The sequence below is a fragment of the Candoia aspera genome, chromosome 2 (assembly GCF_035149785.1).
Source record: "Candoia aspera isolate rCanAsp1 chromosome 2, rCanAsp1.hap2, whole genome shotgun sequence".
Classification (NCBI taxonomy): Eukaryota; Metazoa; Chordata; class Lepidosauria; order Squamata; family Boidae; genus Candoia; species Candoia aspera.
The window spans coordinates 124,799,711-124,819,299 of NC_086154.1; the positions used below are offsets into that span (position 1 = coordinate 124,799,711).

At 42.4% G+C, this 19,589-nt stretch overlaps 1 protein-coding gene across 1 annotated transcript; it reads left to right on the plus strand.

Moving 5' to 3' along the window:
- Positions 1 to 2,153: 2,153 nt before the first annotated feature.
- PMEL (premelanosome protein) lies at positions 2,154 to 18,351 on the plus strand. The gene is made up of 12 exons (XM_063293516.1): positions 2,154 to 2,308; positions 6,002 to 6,130; positions 6,575 to 6,721; positions 6,838 to 6,975; positions 10,680 to 10,841; positions 11,170 to 11,574; positions 12,893 to 13,294; positions 14,605 to 14,766; positions 15,747 to 15,840; positions 16,128 to 16,330; positions 16,774 to 16,864; positions 17,894 to 18,351. The coding sequence occupies exons 1-12, from the start codon at positions 2,206 to 2,208 to the stop codon at positions 18,051 to 18,053; spliced, it is 2,196 nt and encodes a 731-aa protein (XP_063149586.1). The 5' UTR covers positions 2,154 to 2,205; the 3' UTR covers positions 18,054 to 18,351.
- Positions 18,352 to 19,589: the final 1,238 nt, after the last annotated feature.

The window sequence follows — 19,589 nt, forward strand, 5'->3', positions numbered from 1 at the left end:
CATAATAATAGATGTGTTAGGCTTATTAGTAAGTTAATACATCTACTTTTGGTCATTTTCTGCCAAAAATTGACAAGACCTTGCACTGCTGTTATTTGGTAGTTGACCACTGAATGTTGGCAATTAGATGTCAAGATCCACAAAAAATGTGGCTGGGGAATTGCATGCAATTGGTGAGCTACAGATTGCCCACTGCTACTGTAGAATAACGGTGGCTTTTAGTAACAAATCCTGGGGAAATCCTCCTTTCTTCCACTGATTTCTGAATATTGTCGTGTTTGAAAAAAGATCTGTGCTCCACTTATTATTTTGCATGGAGTTTTGCTGGGACTCTGCTGGTTGAGATATAATCCGGTCCTCTCTCTGTAACAGTAACTCTGAGATACGAATGTTGGTTGATTTAAGAACTCTGGCAGTGGAAATCGTTAAAGAAACCTGTGTGGGAGACTCAATATGCTTCAGTGAGCCATTGCAGGCACAGAAATGAAAACAGGCACGTGCTGTGTAGATAGTTCAATCTCTATACTTTACCATGACATCTAATTATTCTGGGAGAGTTCTTAATGACCATGGAGCCTGCTGTGTAAAGTGGCTTTAATTTTCCCTATACCTGATGATGAGCCTTACAATTCTGGGAAATAAACCATCTCAGGAAAGGAACCAAAATCTAGTGGTTTCATGCAAAAAGGAGTAATTGAAATAGATAGATAGATAGATAGATAGATAGAGATAATAACTCTTATAAACAATCAAAATCCACTTAACTAAGGGACAAATTTGTTATACAAACTAGATACTGAAATTGGAAAGAACAAATCCCATTCCAGAAACTAAGCAGATATATACAGCCAGTCCTATATGGGCTTGTTTATTAAGGCAACTTATATTTTATAATACTTTTACGCTTAAAAGATATGGCAATCCATGACTTCATACTTTTAAAAGTGTATACTCCTGTATTTAGTATACACTCCTGTGTAATTCTGGAGATAGTGAAGTTGGAAATATCATACTTGCTTTCACAATAAGCTTATGAGGCAGGTGAGGTTGAGAGATAGTGTGAATAGCTGAAGATGAGCACTGGGTTTGAATGAAAAGCAGGAAATTAAGATGTGTTTCAGGGCTTACTGGCTCATCATCATGTTCTGATGGGCCTTGAAATAGTGACAAGTCCTTGATTTCTTAGAGTGGTGAAGATCCAGCCATGTAGCAGCATCTAGCTGATGTTTGGCAATCCTAAAATGTTAGCTAGGATCAGGCCTGATTTATACTTGGACGGGAGACTTTTGGGAAATTGCAGGGCTTTAGGCTAGATTAGGAGGTTTTTTTTAAGTATCCTGGAAGGGGACAATAGCAAACCACTTCTTTATCATTACCAAAAACCACTAGACAGATGCATCTGTAATGTTGGTGAGGAATCAAGTTCAACTTGAAGGGATTAACTGAAAATCTTTGCTTTTCCATCAGCTACCTCTCTGAGTCCTTTAGCTGCTTGGTATAGTTTGCTCGAGAGCTAGTTTGGTGTAGTAGTTAAGGCACAGGGCTAGAAACTGGGAGACAGTGAGATCTAGTCCCACTTGAGACACAAAGCCAAATAGGTGACCTTGGGCCAGTTGCTCTCTCTCAGCCCCAGGAAAGAGGCAATGGCAAACCACTTCTGAAAATCTTGCCAAGAAAACTGCAGGGACTAGTCCAGGCAGTCTCTGAGAATCAGACACAACTGAACTGATTAAAAAAAAGTTTGCTTAGGCTCCATTGTCTTAAAACTGGACTTGGAAAAGGTCCAGAGAGACAACCAAGAGGTGAGTGGTGTTGTGCCCTGTAATCTCACCCCCAGTGATGCCCTTTAATGAAGTTGCATAACTAGTCATTTGGCTCTCTCTTGTTATCTCTCCAATTACCCCAAACCTCCTTCTCTGCTGTGAAGCACCTCAGTGTTTAAGCATTGCCCATCCCCCGCCCTGGCATTCCAGCTATGGGATTAAAAAAGGGGGCCTCCTTGTATTCACCACAATGCAAACTTGTGACCAGATCACACAGTCTGTGGTCTCCCCCTTCCCCCATCCCAGTTATGAGAAAGAGGAGGGAGAAGGTCCCCTGTTGGAAAGAAAGCAATGCCTTCATGCTCCAAAGAGAGGTGGGTATATGCAAATGAGCTTCCTTTTTAATAGCGGGAGGTTCTTCCTTGCCTTCTTTTGCCATCAAATGTTCCAGAGACTACAAAGAACAAAAGATTTGAAGATGTCACGGATCTGGTTCCTGTGGGCTGCAGTTTGGGCCCTCCTGGCTACTGCCACAGCTCAGCGCAGTAAGTACAGCCCCATTTTCTCCTAGAGGGGCTCTGCTTCAAGAGATTAGGTTTATTTTACCCACAGAAATTGCCCACCATAAATTATAATCCCATGTGCCAGTTTATTTCCAAAGATCAGATTGAGCTACTGCCTTAACTCTGCTGTGAGTTAACCCCTTGCTGTAGCATGAGTAGCATCTATTAATTTGGTCTATGTAGAAGGTGTGAACTTCTTAATATTCTCTGGGTTGGACTTGTTCGAAAATGTTCACCGCTCAAGAGACTTAACAGCTGGTGCTTTACTGTGTTGTCATCAGCATCAGAAGGTAAGTTCCTAATTTGCACTTTCTTTTTCTAGAGAAAGAAAAAAATTGAATTGCAGAAGAATAATTCTAGTTTCGGAGTGTACAAACCAGGCAACTTAGTACAGGGATCAAAGGAACACAAAATCTTACAGTACGGTTAGGCCTACAACTGCTATAAATATTCATGTTGGGGGCATTTTATTCTGAATTTTTATATATATAAGTGCATTTATTACTTTACTGAATAAAGTATCCCTCTTATTATGCATATATGCCTTCAAAAATTTTATGCATGCAAAATCTAGATTTCCATTATATTGCAAACTTTCCTTTTTAATAAAAACATTCTCAGCAAAATATGATTCTATATAAGATCAAACTAGATGAAAGATTAAATAATATTTGTTTTAAATAATATATGTTACATGCACACACAATGCAAGTACATCTACAAATCAAACTAGATTTGATTCAATTCACAGCTGCTAACTATGCATGGCGGTAGTAGATTTTGCAGAAGGAACAGTGAGCAAATAAGATATGCAGTGAGGGGCAATGAGTGGAGAATCTGAACTGATTCTCTGGTACATAGAACTAACTTCTTAATCTAGAGGGCAACCATGGAGGAAAAAAATACTGGTGTCAAAAGAAAAGGCAATTTGCTGTGGTTATAAATTTTGGATCAGTTCTAGAATATTCAAAACCCTTATAAAAATGTTATTTGTAACTATTTCACCCCTACTCAGCTCATTCCAGTGTGAGAAAAAATAGCAATGCCACTTTGCCACTGAAGAGCCATTATAGCTTTGGGTAAATTTGATGGTTACATTAAACACCCACTCATGCACACACAGAGCTCTTGTAAAGCCAAACCTCCTGGTGATCTGGATTTGTGTCTAGGCAGACGAGACTCACTAATCCTCTTTTGTTGGTGCTTGAGGTTTGGGATATGGAATGTGTATGCCTAATTTGCCAAAGACTGATGATGGAGAGTCTCTCCCTACTTAGCCAGATCCAATTATTAATCACCCTGATTACCTTAAAATGGGTGTGTGGGAGGACGCTCCATTTCAAATCTTACCAGCCTTTAATTTCTAGCTACTGGTTGTGGTTGCGTATCCTTTGTTCTTTGTGAATTCTCCCTTTCTTTCCTCAGGGAAGTTTCCAGGCATGGGTCTTTCTTAGCAACTTCACTAAGAATTGGCAGAAACTAATGTTTACTGGACATAGCCCTGAGGAGGAGGAAAAAGGCCACAGTTTTGTGTTAGAACACCTATTTTACATGCAGCAAATCCCAAATTCAGTCCACTCCATGATATCCCCAAGTAAAGGGTAAAGTTGCCCTTGAACCAAACTCAATTCCTGCTGATGATATGCTGATATTTTCTCAGCAACGGTACAGAAGTGGCTTGCCTTGGTGTCTTTGGGGATGTTTTTGACTTTCCAATCTAGTTTATTGCCCTAAGATTTCCTGGTGATCTCACATCCAAGTATGACCTTGCTTATCTCTCAAGGCCAAAGAAGGTCCAACAGATGCTGCTACCTGCTGAAACATCTCCAGAGCGGTGGGCAAAAATTCTTGGCTGAATTCCAGACAGCCTCTGCCTTCCCCAACCTGATACTTTCCAGATCTGATGGACCTGAACTCCAATAATGCCCAGCCTGAACTGAAGTCCAACCCTTCTCACCAGTTTAGGGAAGACTAGCATAGACAATACTGAATGAAATGGCTGGCTAGGTGTGGGGCAGCTTCCCATTTATTGCGGGATTGTTTTTAGCAGAGAGTTCTCTCCATTGCTTCCCTTTTTACCTTGATTCAGGAGAACTGAAAGTTTTTGTTTGTTTGTTTTTTTAAAGAAAAGTGTCTTGGTGCAGCCTGTGTAACTAATGGTAAACCCTGGAAAACTGGGAAACCAACATATCTTCTAACTTTTGGCAAATGCTATTTTTCTTTTCACCCCACAGTTTCCTACATGTTTCCTCTGCTCCCCATAAGTTCCTTGGAACACCCTTCCCTGTGCTCTCTCCCCCCACTGGCAGTGGTGTGGCTGAGAGCTCAAGACTTTTTTACGCTGCTGTAGGTACAGACAGCATGTGACAGCTCAACCCACCCCAGTGCTGGGGGCGCTCATGTCACATGGGGCTCAGCGGCCTCTGTTCAAGCTCTTTCATGTGACTCTCAGCTGAGGCAGGCCTCTGTAGTCACTGTGCAGTAAGGAAGGTCAGCCTCTAGAGGTCTAAAGCTTGCCTAACCCCACCTCTGTCCCCCCATTCCACTAGAGGCTGATTCATACAACCACAGGGGCAAGAAGAGGTTCCTTTAGGTGATATGGGTGATGCACTATATGGCTCTCAAGCCTTGGATGCTGCCCCAGAAGCCTTCTGAAAGTTGCCTTCAAATTATAACATTTAACGTTAAAGAAGAAGGATGTTATTTAAAGTTTATCAGATTTAAATTTATTAAAATGTCAATTAAACAGATGTTGCTGTTATGGCCCAGTGGAGGGCATTCCTTTGCCAAACTATTCAAAGGCCAACTACAGCCCTCCAATTCTGAAGGTCTGTATGTGCTACCTTTGCTGCAATCTCCTCTTCTATGCTGCTGTTCAAGATGAGTGGCCCTTGGTCCTATGGTGTTGCTTCTTGGTGCTATTTTATGTCACTTTTCTTCTTTAAGTGAAAAATATGGAAAGCGGTAAAATAACCTGACAAACAATAAAATCAAAGATTGTGCAGTTCCTAAAATCCATTGCGTAGCTTTCCAGAGAAGACTTTGCAGAGTTTGGGAAGGACCCAGCATATTCAAGGACCTTCAGATCTGGGCAGGTTCAGAATGAGAAAGGGGGCCTCAAGATGACCAGAAAGGAATTAAGTAATGAGCAGAAAACATCAGGACTTCCCTTCGCTGTCCATCCAGCTCAGGATTGTCTTTAAGCAGGCATATATATGTGTGTACACACACACACACATTTATGTACACACACACAAGTTCATTTACTTATTCAGAAGCAGGCTTTGGCAGAATTAAGGTAACATATGGTTGCTATATTTTATTTTACAGAGAATGTTTTGAAATGAAAAATAAAAGTGTCTGGGGGAGAGGACAGGAATCACAAAGTGACTTTTAGAGTGATAATATTATTATACCATAGTGCCCAACTTTATCTCTGATATATTGGAAATTACGAGGCAGAAAACAGACTAGGGCAGGAGCATCTGTGGGGGAGGTGGCTGTCAAAAAATTCAAGAGGATGGTGGCAACTATACAACTGAAGCCTGCCCCCTTTTCTATGTGCCACACATGGAGGGCGGGGAGTTCAGCTGCACGGTCTTGTCTGCCCTCTGGACATTTTTGACCACTCCCCCAGTGGATGCCCCTGGACTGAAGTAAATGTCTTTCTTTTAGGGGTCAGTGGCAGGAACCACAGATGGGGACAAAACGGGAGCCGGAGGTACTCAGCATACAAGACGTGGAACTCCAGCCTTTACCCCTGGTGGAGAGAAGGTGATCCCAGGCAGTCCAACTGCTGGCGAGGTACAGGATAAGCTTGATGCAAGGGCAGAAGGTCTGAACAAGAAGGGGAAACAATCAGCTGAGGCTTCTAGGCCTCAGTGTTGGTTACGGTTGCCATGGACCCTACTTGCAGTCCTTCTTCCAAAAGGCTGTCAAAGGATCGTCCTCTGTGGGGAGGCATCCTCTGCCTGGCCTAAGTCCCACTTAACCATGAAGAACCCTAAGACCACATCTTTGCACCTGGACAGCAGTCTGTCACTTGGGCACCCGCTCGCAGGCCTCCTTATTGAGATGTACTGTGTCTTTCCTGCAGTTACCATATTTGTTTCTAAATGTGCTTCTGTTCTTTTAAGGTTGGCACTGAGACACTTTTTTGCAAGCCTGTGCCCTCTTTTATCCTTTTATCCTGTAGCGGAGATACAGTTCAGAAACTTCTGGACGCCTTCCTTTTCTTTTTCTTTCTAGGTGGCAAGGTGACAATTGACATCAGCAACGATGCCCCGACTTTAACAGGTGCCAAAGCCACATTCAGCATTGCTTTGCACTTTCCCGACAACCAAACTGTGCTGGCGGATGGACGCGTAGTCTGGAGCCAGAACTGCACCGTAAATGGTAAGCTGCACACATTCAAATGTAATATACCTGCAGGGGTGCTGTGATTTCAACTCGGGCCCTCCAGAGCCTTATTCGCCATTTTTTTCATTTCTCCATCCCATTCTTCTTTGCAGGCACCCATATGAGGCAAGGGGATCCTGTTTACCCAGACCAGGAAACTGATGCTTCTGATTATGTGTTTCCTGATGGACAACCCTTCTCCCCAAGAGATCGCCGGCGTGGAAAGTTCGTCTATGTCTGGCAGACATGGGGTAAGTTGCTGCTTGGGCACTAGGGGGAGGGTCCCATGCATTTTGGTGTCTTTCACAGCCTTTTCTCCTCCGTTACTCCAGCATAACAAGCTAGACAGTGGCTGAATTCACACATTGTGCTAAAAGATAAGATGGCTTTTGTGTGGCTTATGATAAATGTTTGCTTATATTTCTTTAAAATATTTTTATACAGCCTGTCATGCTAAGCATATCCAGGTGAGAAACATCAACAAAATACATGACATATGATTTGAAATAAAAATAGGTAAATCATAAACAAAAATAGTGATTTATATTTAATCACATAAAATGTATAAAGCCATGGTCTTGAGTCCTTAAACAGTACCATCACGAGATGCCATATGCTCCAGAGACTGAATATGTTTCAGTACGTGCATAAAACTGAAACAAAATTGGCACATGATAAGGAGAACGTGTCCCAGAGCAGAAAAGGCCCCTTCCTGGTTGACATAAAAGGAAAATCCACAGGATGTGGCACAGTTAGGAAGGTCTTCACTGTGAATGGGCAGATCTATCTGTGAGAATATGCTCTGTTGAGTTGGATGGCACATAAATAGATAAATAGACCTGCTCCTGAAAATTATTTTCCTTAAAAAAAATAGTGTTCTGCATTTTTAAAAAAAGCATATAGAGAAAGGTAGTCTGCCTTTGAAGATTACTTCCTTAGTACAGGTAGTCCTCGTTTAACAACTGCCTCAAATAGTGACCATTTGCAAATACAACAATAATAAACAGTAATAAAAAGTTAATTTTCTGACCAATGCGTACATTAACCACAACAAAAGCCTTTGGTGTGAAACTGATTTTTTTATATAGTATTTTTATTAAACATTTAAATTAAAAAAATACAAACTAAAAAAATTAAATAAAAAAATAGAAGGTGCAGGGAAAAAAGGAAGAAAAATAGAAAAGAAAAAATAAGAATGTAGTGAAGAAAAAAAAAGAAATGTATAAAGAAATAACTTTCCCCTTCATCACAACAGGTATAAATGAATTTAGTAACTTAGCACTTTCTCTTAAAATAGAACAAATGATCTCTTCTTCCTATATTTATTTGTTTGTTTTTTTATTTATCAGATTTCTCTGCCACCCATCTCATACCCAATGACTCTGGGCAGCTTACAGATAATAAAATAACAATCAGTTAAAACAGTACAATATAAAATCAATACAATATAGATATACATAAATAGCAATATATATATATGGATATGGATATGGATATGTATGTATATCTTCTGTTATCTATAAACAAATCCTTAAAGCCTCGTGGTTCAGTCCTGATCAGCAAAAGTCCATTGAGGGTTACCAGAGATAGCAACATAGCTATTTTAACTTTGATCAGATAAACCATCTTTATGTTCCTTCCTTTTACTTTTAACAGTCTTGATGTTTTATGCCTTCAAATAATGTCCTAGAAGTTGATTTCTTTTCATTGTTTCTTTGTTCCTTCTCACAAAATTCTTCAAAATTTAAACAAATCTTTTTTTGTAAATCCAATATAGGAAGGTTATCCAGATCACTCTTTTGGTTTTTTATTTGTATATCCCTTTTAATTATTAAAATATCAGCTGGTTTCATTTGTATATCCAGTGTAGCATCTTTTTCCATATCATTCTTATAGCCAGTCATTTTAAGTCTACTTTCAGATCAGTCTCAGTCTTGTCCAGTATAACTTGTTCTTCTTCCATAACATCTTTTAAACACAGTCTATCTATAATGGCAGACACTCTTAAAATGAACATCTGGGTCCATTGTTCACAAATATCCTTCAGGACGTCCAATGTTAAAGTATTTTGTTCCATTCTGTATTAGTAAGTCAAATTTAAGTGTCTTCTCCTTTAATTGTAATCTTTAATTCCTTCTGGTTTCCTCTAGTGTCCAACCTTCAAAGTCCCACCCTATCATGTTTTTTTTAAAAAGAATTCAAAAGAAAAACATTTACCCATGGGAAGGATTCTTATCATTAATTCCAAAAACTTAATTTCAAATCCATCTGGACCCTTACTCCATTTGTAACTTTCCAAAATCAAAATTCTAATCTCCCCTTTGCTGTTTATTACATACACACCCATTTTTTTAAGTCTTTAAAATTGTATTTAAAACTTCTTTTGCTAAGGATTGAAGGAAACTCACCTAGTGCTGTAAAACTTGTCAATCCAAAGGTTCCTAATAGCTGAAAAGCAGTTAACAAGAGATTTCTGAAAGTCATTAGAAAAGGAAGTTTGTGAACCCAGTGCCAACTGTGGTTTGAGCGAAGATGGCTTTCCCTCATCCCTCAGAGCTATAAACCCACTGGAGACCGCTGTCTTGCAGTTGCCTTGTGAGGAGCAACTGTCTGGAGCACTTGTGGGCAATCTCAAGTCCTCTCCTTCTCTGGAGAGGAATTACGAAGAGCTGGTCTACTTGCCGGCTCTTCATTCCACTGCGGTAGTCAGCTCCACTTTTAGCGGATTTGTCTTAGCTTTGCCATTTCTTCCCCGAAGTCCACTGTGAAACTGATTAAGGTCTGGTCAGTTTCAGGCAGCAACTGCCAGCAGCTGGAGGGTTCTAATCAACTAGTTAAGGTCACAGATGAGCTTGTTACCTTGTGGTTAGCACTTTGTAGGGAAGTGCTGCACTGTGGAGAAAAGCAGCTCAGGAAGAGATAGCTTGTTTAAGCAATCTCTCTGCCCAGCAAGAGGGCAAAAAAAGGAATAAAATGGGTCAGGCACAGGACACTGTATGAGAGATCTTTATCTGAATGAGATGACAGCAACCAGTGATCTTTGCAGTGTCTCTTTCTCTCTGTCACATGCTCGCTTAGCGACCATTTTAACGACTGAGTTGTCAGAACCAACTGCAGTCACTAAATGAGGACTACCTGTATGTCAGCCCTCCCAGGTAAACCAGACAGGAAGCATGACAAGATGAGCTAATTCTGCTTTATTGTAAAGCTACATTAACAGAATCTTGCAAGCCTGAAAGTACAGATCTCCTGCCCTCCCTATTTACTGCCTGAGTAGTTACGGCGGGTCCTTCCTAAGTTTCTTTCTTTGGCCATTACATGGTTGTGGGCTCCTTTCTCTTTTATCTGATCATTCCCTAGGTGGCATCTCTTCCCCAATCTTCCAGGGTCACCCTCACATTCCACCCCACTGTATTTGCATGATTTAGCTTTAAGATATGAGATTTATTACATAATTAGTATGATTAGGATTGTTTCTTTTCTGGACAGCTTCTTTCCAGATAGACAGACAGACAGACAGACAGACAGACAAAAAAAATGTCCTGCTAAAGTACTGTTTATTTATGCAGCAGTTGAAAGCACAAGATCCCTGCTAGAAAACATAGTTGGTAAACTGCCTAAGCTATGGTGGACTCTAAGTGTCTTACTGCATTCTTTTACATTCCTATTTTACTTCTTGACGTTAACTTGTATTCCTGCTATCTGAACTGAAAAAGGGATGCATTATTACCAAGTTTTAATTAGTTTCCCCAGACTTCTCAAATGGCAAGATGGCCAATGGACATGCTGGGTGGGAAATTGCAGGAGCAGTAGTAACCACATCTGGAAAGCATCCACTTCTGATGTAAATTGCACCAGGAGAAAGGACAGTTTCTCTTCTCAACTTAGGAAGTAGTATCTTGTGCCTGCAATCTTCATTACTGGTGTTTCTCCCATATTCTTTTTCTCCCTGCAGAGCACTACTGGCAAGTAGTAGATGGTCCCACATCCTTGTTGACTATTGAAACAGCTGATAGAGCTTTGGGTTCCTATACCATGGATGTGGAAGTCTATCATTACCGGGGACGTGAGAAATTCATCCCTATTGGTGGTACCTCATCACAGTTTAGCATCACGGGTAAATATGAATGGTAGACTCTGCTGGGGACAATGCTTGATAAATCTAGGGGTTTAGTGACATTGTCTCCTGCCTTCTAAACTTCGCCATCTAAAACATAGCCAAGGGATCCATAATAAAAGCAAGAGAGGCTAGGTTTCCTTGTAATTCCAGCTAGCTTTTGGTTGACAAAAGAGGAGCTGCTGGATTGGTAAGAAGACAAAGCCAGTTGTGGAGTAGCCAAGTTGGATTCCTGGGAGGAATGGGGAAGGTCTGTTCCATAAAAGCTGCCCACTCTCTCCAAATTAAGTTCCCATGCCCACTGTGGATCCTCTGCTTTCTTTCACAGACCAGATCCCGTTCAAAGTAAACATTGCACAAGTTCTTGATATAGACGGGACGGATAATCGTTTTGTGCGAAACCGAGCCATCTCCTTTGCTGTGCAGCTCCATGATCCTAGTCAATACCTCCATGATGCTGACGTCTCCTACTCCTGGGATTTTGGTGACCAGAGCGGGACACTGATTTCTCAGGCAACCATGGTCACTCACACTTACCTTTCTGCTGGTACCTTCAGCCCTCGTGTGGTGCTTCAGGCTGCCATTCCTGTGGCCTCATGTGGAAGCAGTACTTCAGAAGAGCCGTTCGTCATGCCCACCACCACTCTGAGTAGTACCACTGTTCCAGCTTCCAGTGTTTTTTCCACCATAAGTAACATAACTGGGGCAAGCTCTGAAGAGGTTCTCACCTCTGGTAAGTACCCAGCTCTTCTCCTTGCTAGCTGATTTGAGCCAGTATCCCATCTGTTTTCAGCTTTTTTTTTTCTGCACCAAAAAACAAGCTCAGGTTCTGTACTGAGGCTAAATACACTTTTCAAATAAATTGGGATGCAGCTAAGGAGTTGACATAATTCATTTTGTTTCTAGCATGAATTTTCAGGTCTAGGGTAGGATTGCTGATAATTAAGAGCTTTCAGCAGGAAGTGGAACAGCAATGTACTACCCCAGTAGAAAGTTGAGAACAATGTTTTTCAAACTCTTCTAGAAAAATTGGGATGTGAAGGGGTCCCCTTAGTCAATTGCCTAAAAGACATTTTGTCCATTTTTTCCCATCTTCAAAACCATCAAGGAGTTTTCTGTATGATGTAATCTCACTTTCCGTTCACACTGGCTGATGCGTCCAAACAAGAATGGACAGTAGCTGAATGAATCCTAAAGAACCAATGAATGAATGTATCCCAACCAATTGTCCTGGAAATGAATTGGGCTACAGCTCCCATGACTGTCAACTTTCAACTTTAGTGACCTTGAGGGTTGGGGTGATTAGGAATTGTAGTTGAAACCTGTGGTCTGGAGGGCAAAAGTTGGGGGAAGCTTCCTTACAATCCTTCACAATGGCAGCCAAGATTTGGGGAAGTTTCTTAAAGAAATTAAGAAACCCCAGAAACACCAAATGTTCCTGAGATCAAAAACAGTTAACCTTTCATTCTGTTCCTAGCTTTTTTCCAAATTCGATTAGTTGTTCTCTCTTTGATCACTCTAGAACAATAGCCAAGCATTTTCATAACAAGAATGTCTTTATAACAAGAGATGGCTTGAGAAAGAGTCTGTATTCTGATTCTAAATGTTGAATCCACAAAACTGCTTCTGCTTTTTCCTGGAGTATATATTTTCCCAGGCAAAAACTATCCTTGATACTCCATATTCTGGGTGGGATTCATATTCCAAATCAATCTTTGCTGACTTCTATGTGTTGGACTCTCTTGAGCCTGCATAAATCAAAGCCCAACCAATCTAGAGACATCCAGTTGGGAAAGGCTGTTCCAGTTTCTTGAAATAGTCCCATTGCCTAACTTATTCCATCAATAGCCAATCTGTGCCAAACTGAAAGGGGAGCTTTATATAAAAGAATAAAACGCAGGGTTCACACCAGCCCTTAATGGGGCATGTTATATCAGAAGAATTGGGCCCTAGTCAGTTTTAACTGTCCTACAGAAATTACGTTCAATACATTTCCTGTGTAATCTCTCATTCTCTCTTTCTTCTGTCCCACCTATCTTTTGCATCTTTAGTCCCAGCTTCTGCAACCTCAGTGCTTCCCACTGAACCACCAGCAGAAACTGAAGAGGCAGCATCTGTGGCCACAGTTGTAGCAGCTCCTGCCACAATCACTAATGCTGGGTCTGAAGGAGCAGATTTAGCAGCTGTTTCTGTGGAACCTGCAATTGTTGCACCATCCGATACAGCTGAAGATAGGGCACGCACTGTGGGTGTGACCGTAGCCACATCTGCATCTCCCCCAAATACCATGGCCCTTGTATCTACTGCAGCACCTGCATCTCTGCCAGGCTCTGTGGCTTCTGGTTCATCTACAACAGCACCTGAGAATGGCTCTGTGGCACCTACAACTGTGTTTTCAGGGGCTTCAACAACATTTTTTAGCACAGCTGATGCCCCTCTCTCTCTGGCAGCAGGTAGGCCTAGCAGGGGTTCCTTGTGCCTCTGAGAATAGTCTGGTATTTTGGCTATGCTTTTTACCTTTATCTGCATGTGAAGGGTAGAGTTTCTCAATGACATTTTAGAGCAGAGAGGGAATCCCAGTTGTGGCTCATCATCGGGAGTTTGACTGAGAAGCCAGGAGTGGAAAACTATTTGTAGGGAAAATACAGTAGCTGAATGATCTAAATCAGTTGGATGAATAGTAGACAATCTGGCGGACCATCTGGAGCTTCTACAAAGTTTCCCCTGATTAAAAAAAATGCAATTTTAGGGTAGTTCTAGAGCAGAGATGAGGCCCTCCAAATACTGCTCGAGTATCTCTTGCTGATTACCATGCTAGATGGGGCTAGTAGGAGTTGTGGTTCAGAAACATTTCAGGGGCATGAGGTTTCCAACCCATATGCAAGAAAGCATGTGTAATGGGCAGAAGGAATGATCTTGAGGAACAGGAAGAAGAGCCACTACCAAGACAACAGTCAGATAAAAGAAAGTTGAGTCCAGGCCAGAACTGTAATCTGAGAAAGCATCTCAGATAAGACCCTCCCTAGTTTGCCTGAAGATAAAGGGAGGGAGGGGGGAAGAACATTCAGACTTCCAAGTTTCTGTTACTATAACCCTATAATAAAAGTAGCATTAGCCTGCATGACTTTGGTTTCCTAGTCTGGTCTACCTCGAAGGGCTGACATCATGATAGCATTTCTTCTCTTGGATGTCCTAGTACTGCCTTCCCCAACTTGATGCCTTCTAGTGCTGGGACTGCATGTTCAGTTTCTTGAAACTGTAATATCTCTGAAAGCATCAGGTTAGTGAGTCCAGATGTTTAACCAGAATGGCAAACTTGTCATAGTATCATGACACAAGCACCACCACTTACGACTTTATACACACACACACACACACACACACACACACACAGTTTGTCATGACACAAATTTCATCATTTCCCCCCCAGATGCCCTGAGGAAGCTGCCTTGGCAACACTTACTTATTCTAATCCATTATCACATCCCCATTGCTCATCCTAAACCAGAAGTAGGCCACCTAGTGCCCCCCAGAAGTTTAATTTCAACTGCCATGAGCCGCAGGCAAGAGCCAATGGCAAGGGCTGTCAGAAGCTGTGGTCCAGAACATCTGGAAAGTACGTGGTTACTCAACTTCTGAGGCAGGCCAGATAATTTATGGCTATCCCTTCCAGCAAGTACCATTTCTGAGATGGAGATTCCTGAAGCCATGGGGGAATAAAAATGAGCCTTTATCCATGAATATTGTAATATTTTTCCAACAGATACATCTGAAGACCCAGCATCCATCAGCCTAATGGGTTCAGTTATGCCTGTCACAGTAACAGTTGCAGGAGATGTGGTCCAGCGCCTGGTGAAACGCCAGGCACCCACCAGATGCCTCCTCTATCGTTATGGAACCTTCTCCACTAATCTGGACATCATCCGTGAGTCTAGGGAATGGGGGGTGGGTAAGAGAAACAGTTGAACATCTATACAAATTAGGCCAAAGGTTGTTGAGCATCATTAGGCAAGGAGGATGGACCTAAACCACACAAAGAACCATCTACCTATAGAAGGTGACAGAATAATGCGATTACCATAAAACAGCCTTCCCCAATCCAATCAGCTTCACATACTTTTTTAAGTTCTAAGCTGTTATGGAATGTGTTTCTGAAGCGGGAGGTAATGTGGTGGATTTCAGTAATGCTGCTGGTTCTCAGGAAGGAGGGAGCACATTCTGAGGACGACGACAAGATAAGAGGAGACACAGTCCAGGAAGTGCATGTGGGAAAGCTAAGAGGTTCAGAATAGCCCCGCCCTAGAGCCTTCCCAGGTTATTTCCCCTTAGGTTAGGCAGAGTAGCTTTAGTCTGGCAAGATTCTGTCTATATGGTGTGAACAAATAAAGAACTGAAGTTTGACTGGATTGATTCTTTGAAGGTCTTGGGCTGGGCCTCACATAAGCTGGCAGGGAATTCTGGGAATTGTGGTCCCAGCACAACTAGAAGATAGATTAGGCAAGAATAATGTGACATGTCTGGGGCTAAGTTAGATAAATATGTCCTGTGGAAGTTAAAATGTCCATTCCACATCCTGCTTTCCAAATCTGAAAGCGTGTTCATTTTGTGGAGTCCTTGGTGCTCTCTGAGCTTAGTTGTTTGCTTGCACACTGATTAGGTTACCTATTTGGGTAATTAAACATCTGCAAGCAAACAACCAAGCTCAGAAAGCGCCAAGATATTCTCTTCTATAGGAACACCTATTTGATCTGAAAAATCATTTTCTTCCAACTTACTTTGGTGTTGCCTTAGTGTATAGAGGCCAGGTTTAAACAGCCTCCACATACAGGCATGATTCACTGGGTGAGGGGGAGAGCGTAGGACATCTATGCTGCAGAAACATTCCTTTGTTCTCTTTTATTGCAGAGGGCATAGAAAGTGTGGAAATTGTGCAAGTAATGCCGCTGATGCCCGCTATTGCTGAGAACGCAGTGGATCTCACTGTGACCTGCCAAGGAAGGTAGGTTTCAGAGTTAAAAATTAGACTCTGGTAGATTCCCACTTCCTTAAAGTGGTGGCTGAAGCACGTGGGATCGTGGAGCAAAAAGAAAGGTATTGGACATAGAGCAACCGGAGCTGTGGAACAGGCCACTCTCAGAATGGTGGGGAAGATTTTTGAATGGCAGCATTTGGACGGCATAGCAGTGATGTGGAAACCTTGGAGAGGCGGGTGTCGATATTCATGGTCACAGGAAGGGAACTGGCCTTTTTCTGATGGATGGACTAATAGCCTTGTTTCACTTGTAGTCTCCCTGAAGAAGTCTGCACAACTATTTCAGACCCCGAGTGTTCGATAGTCCAGGAGACGGGGTGCAGTCCTGTTCAGCCGAGCCCAGACTGCCAGTTTGTACTGCGCCAGGCCTTCAATCAGTCTGGCCTCTACTGTGTCAACATCTCACTGGCTGATGCCGACACCCTGGCTGTTGCCAGCACCCAAGTCAATGTCCAGGGTAAGGCCCACAGTTCCATAGTGAAATTAGTCTTCTGTAGGACAACATTCCTTCTGTTCCTCTTTATATTAACAGCAGTTTTATTGCAATCTCTCCTCCCAGTATCCTGACAACCAGGAGCCGAACACAGTGGCTGGGTTTATACATCATTCTAAGCCTTAAGCCATAGTTAACAACCACAGTAGCTAGGTTCACATACATACTAAGCCAAAAATAAATTGCATTATGGCTTAACACAACATGTGTGAACCTAACCAATTTCTCTGTTTTTTTCGCTCGTTAAGTATGGTAAAGTTGAGGTAGAGCTGCTCATAAGGAGTGTATAGTTTTCCAGTAGAAATATGGGGCTGATCTAAGGGAATGGTTTGTCCCACATTTCTCAAGGAAAAGCACACAATCCTTATTATAAGCAACACTAAATATTAGTCCTCTGTCTCTTATAGCAGAAAGAAGTCCAGCCTCAGCCAGAATTACATTTGTAATTGGAGTGCTGCTGGTTATTGCTGCCATGGGGGCTGCTATCTACACCTATCGGTGAGTCTACTCCCATTCCTATTTGGGTTGGAGGTGAGCCAGGAGTGAATATATCAACTTAACACATGGCTGAAAATAGGGGAGTCTGGCATCTCCCAACCACGCTCAAGGGTGGTTGTTAAATCCTGGCCTAATATTCGTACTCTGCTTTGGCTAGGAGATGATGCAAGGGGATCTGTGCTTTTGGCTACTCACCCACAAAAAACAAGCCCTTATGGCAGCTGGGATGGATCTGAAATAGCCAGGTGATTAATCTTTGGGCATATTAAGTTGCCCTAGACTACATCAGACAGAGAAAGGGTCTATCTGGCCTGACGTTGACTGACGTTGATTCTCCAAGATCACAAGCAAAGGTCTGCCTTGTAACTACACTCCTTAAACTAGGCATGCCACCGATGTGTTCTGCCCCAAGGACAGACTTCCTTCCATCTATTACAATTCTCCATTATGTACTTTGACATTTGGGGAGACAACAGCGGAGGTGGAGCAGCTTTACTATGGCCAGCCAGAATAGCATGGGCAATTGTAAAACATGGCATGCTACCTAAAAACATAGCAACGGAGTTAATTTGATCAGCAGATTTAAAAGCCTCCCAAACTGATTCATGTTCAAAGTTTCTGTAAAGCTTCTGCACAACCAATCTTCCTCCCCAGAAGTTCATTAATTGCTCCCACTGGTTGTTTTGGGTTTTTTCAGGGCTTCCTGTAGTATCTTGCCATTTGTTCCTTGGCCTTCTGTATACTATTCCAACTATAAACTAACCACTCTGAAGGGCCAGGTCACTTTTGTCATATTGTTTATGGCAGAAATTCTGCAGAGTCCACCTGATGAAGGTCTCTGTCCCTCATGGGGCTGTTGAACTGCAGAAGACTAAATCTTTACGGTTTGAGCTCTTCTCTTCTGCCAAACAAAGAATGTTAAGAGTTCTTATGCAAAAGAACAAGCAGGGTAAGAAAGAACGAGATACTTTTGGTGCTGTCGAACTCCCATTCACTCAAGATTGGTACTAACACCTTCCTTGGTTACAGGCATTTAAAATACATCCCTCTACGGGCCGTGATGTCTGCTGGCACTTCTCCAAGGAACTGGTTTCCTGACCGCACAGCTGTACGCCTCTTCCTTGGCCAGACTTTTGGCCAGGGGGCCAGGGGGGAGAGCAGCCCCTTGCTCAGTGGCAACGTTATCTAAAGATGGAAATGAAAGTAACAACCCTTGCAAACTAAAAACTGAATGCCGCGTTGAGCCCACACTCAGAAAGGAGATCATCCCCCCTACATTTCCCTTAAGTTGATGTTCTTCTGATGCCAGCCAAGTAAACACTCAGCCACCTTGAGGTACCATCTCAGTGCCTGCCTGGGTGGGGAGACACAGACAGCACCGAAGTGCAGTTGTTTTTAGAGCACCACAATCACATTCAGCCTGTGCTATGCTGCTCCTAGGGAAAAAGGAGACCCATTCATTTGGCTTTGTTCCCATAACATACTTAGTTGGGTCAGGGAGGAAGTCAGCAATAGGGTTTAGCTCTGGGATTGTTAGTGTCTAAATTAACCTCCCATAACTAGCCAATCTTCCAATAAGTGATAAGAGGGCTAACCCTGTTAACCAGTTTCTGGCATGGAGGCAACATCCTAAAGCAGCCCCTCAAAAATGGGGCTGCTTTAGTAACTCTGACCCCATTTTATTTTCTATGCCCCATTAGTGGCATCAGCCCTAATCAGCCACTGCAGATTTTTTTCCCAAAAAAAATTAAGGAAAAAAAACAAGCAGCAGAGAGTGACAGCACTCTGCCATGTTTGAAATGGCTCAGAGTTGGCTGCTTCCAAGGCATCTCCAATAGTGCATTACCATTATGCATAAGCATTTCCCCTTGGAAGAGCCAAATTAGGTTTAACCCATGACATGCAAACCCAGACAGAACCAACAAGATGGTAGGCTGGTATCATTCAAACCAATGGAGCATATCTGTATTTTTTAATTTTTTGTTTGTTCACCTTTTGTCCACCTTTATGCATCATGAACAAATATATCAAAAGTTTGATGGACTGCTTCTCAGTGTGATCATTGTCTATACAATGTGAGCTATTTACATGGGGAAGAGCAGTTGAATTGTGACATCCCATTAGCTAGCTGAATGACAGACTAGAACAGTGTTTCTCAACCTTGGCAGCTTGGGAGTTATGTAGACTTCAACTCCCAGAATTCCCCAGCCAGCATGTTGGCTGGGGACTTTTGGGAGTTGAAGTCCACACATCTTCAAGTTGAGAAACACTGGTCTAGAACTTGCCTGGCCTGGTCAGCACCAACAGGCCACCTCATAAGGGAATGGATTTCCAGCTGCCCCATTGATTGACACTGCACATGAGCAATATACCAGAGCTCAAACTGGGGTACTGGTTGCTCCAGGGAACACCCCAGAAAGAGGATGAAAGAGAAGAAATAGAAGCCTGGGCAATTCTAGAGGTGGAAGTGGGGAATGAGGGTTGCCACACATCAGAAAACAAATTCTGGAAAAGCTTCTTCCAAAGAGAGGTGCTAGTACTGAGAACAGGAGAAAGAGGACAGGCTGACATAAAGTGAGCATGAATATCTGCAACCATTTCATATTCTTGCAACTTCAGAGACTCCTTTGAAATTGGATGCCTGGGCAGACAGCGGTATAAGGCGAGTCAAAGCGGACAAAGGAATCCACAATTTATATGAAGAGTAAGTCTCAAGCCACGGCAT

Coding starts and splice junctions, on each gene's coding strand:
- PMEL (XM_063293516.1), top strand. CDS start 2,206: ATGTTCCAGAGACTACAAAGAACAAAAGATTTGAAGATGTCACGGATC. Junction 11,575..12,892: donor TGAAGAGGTTCTCACCTCTG/GTAAGTACCCAG, acceptor TTGCATCTTTAG/TCCCAGCTTCTGCAACCTCA. Junction 13,295..14,604: donor CCCTCTCTCTCTGGCAGCAG/GTAGGCCTAGCA, acceptor TTTTTCCAACAG/ATACATCTGAAGACCCAGCA.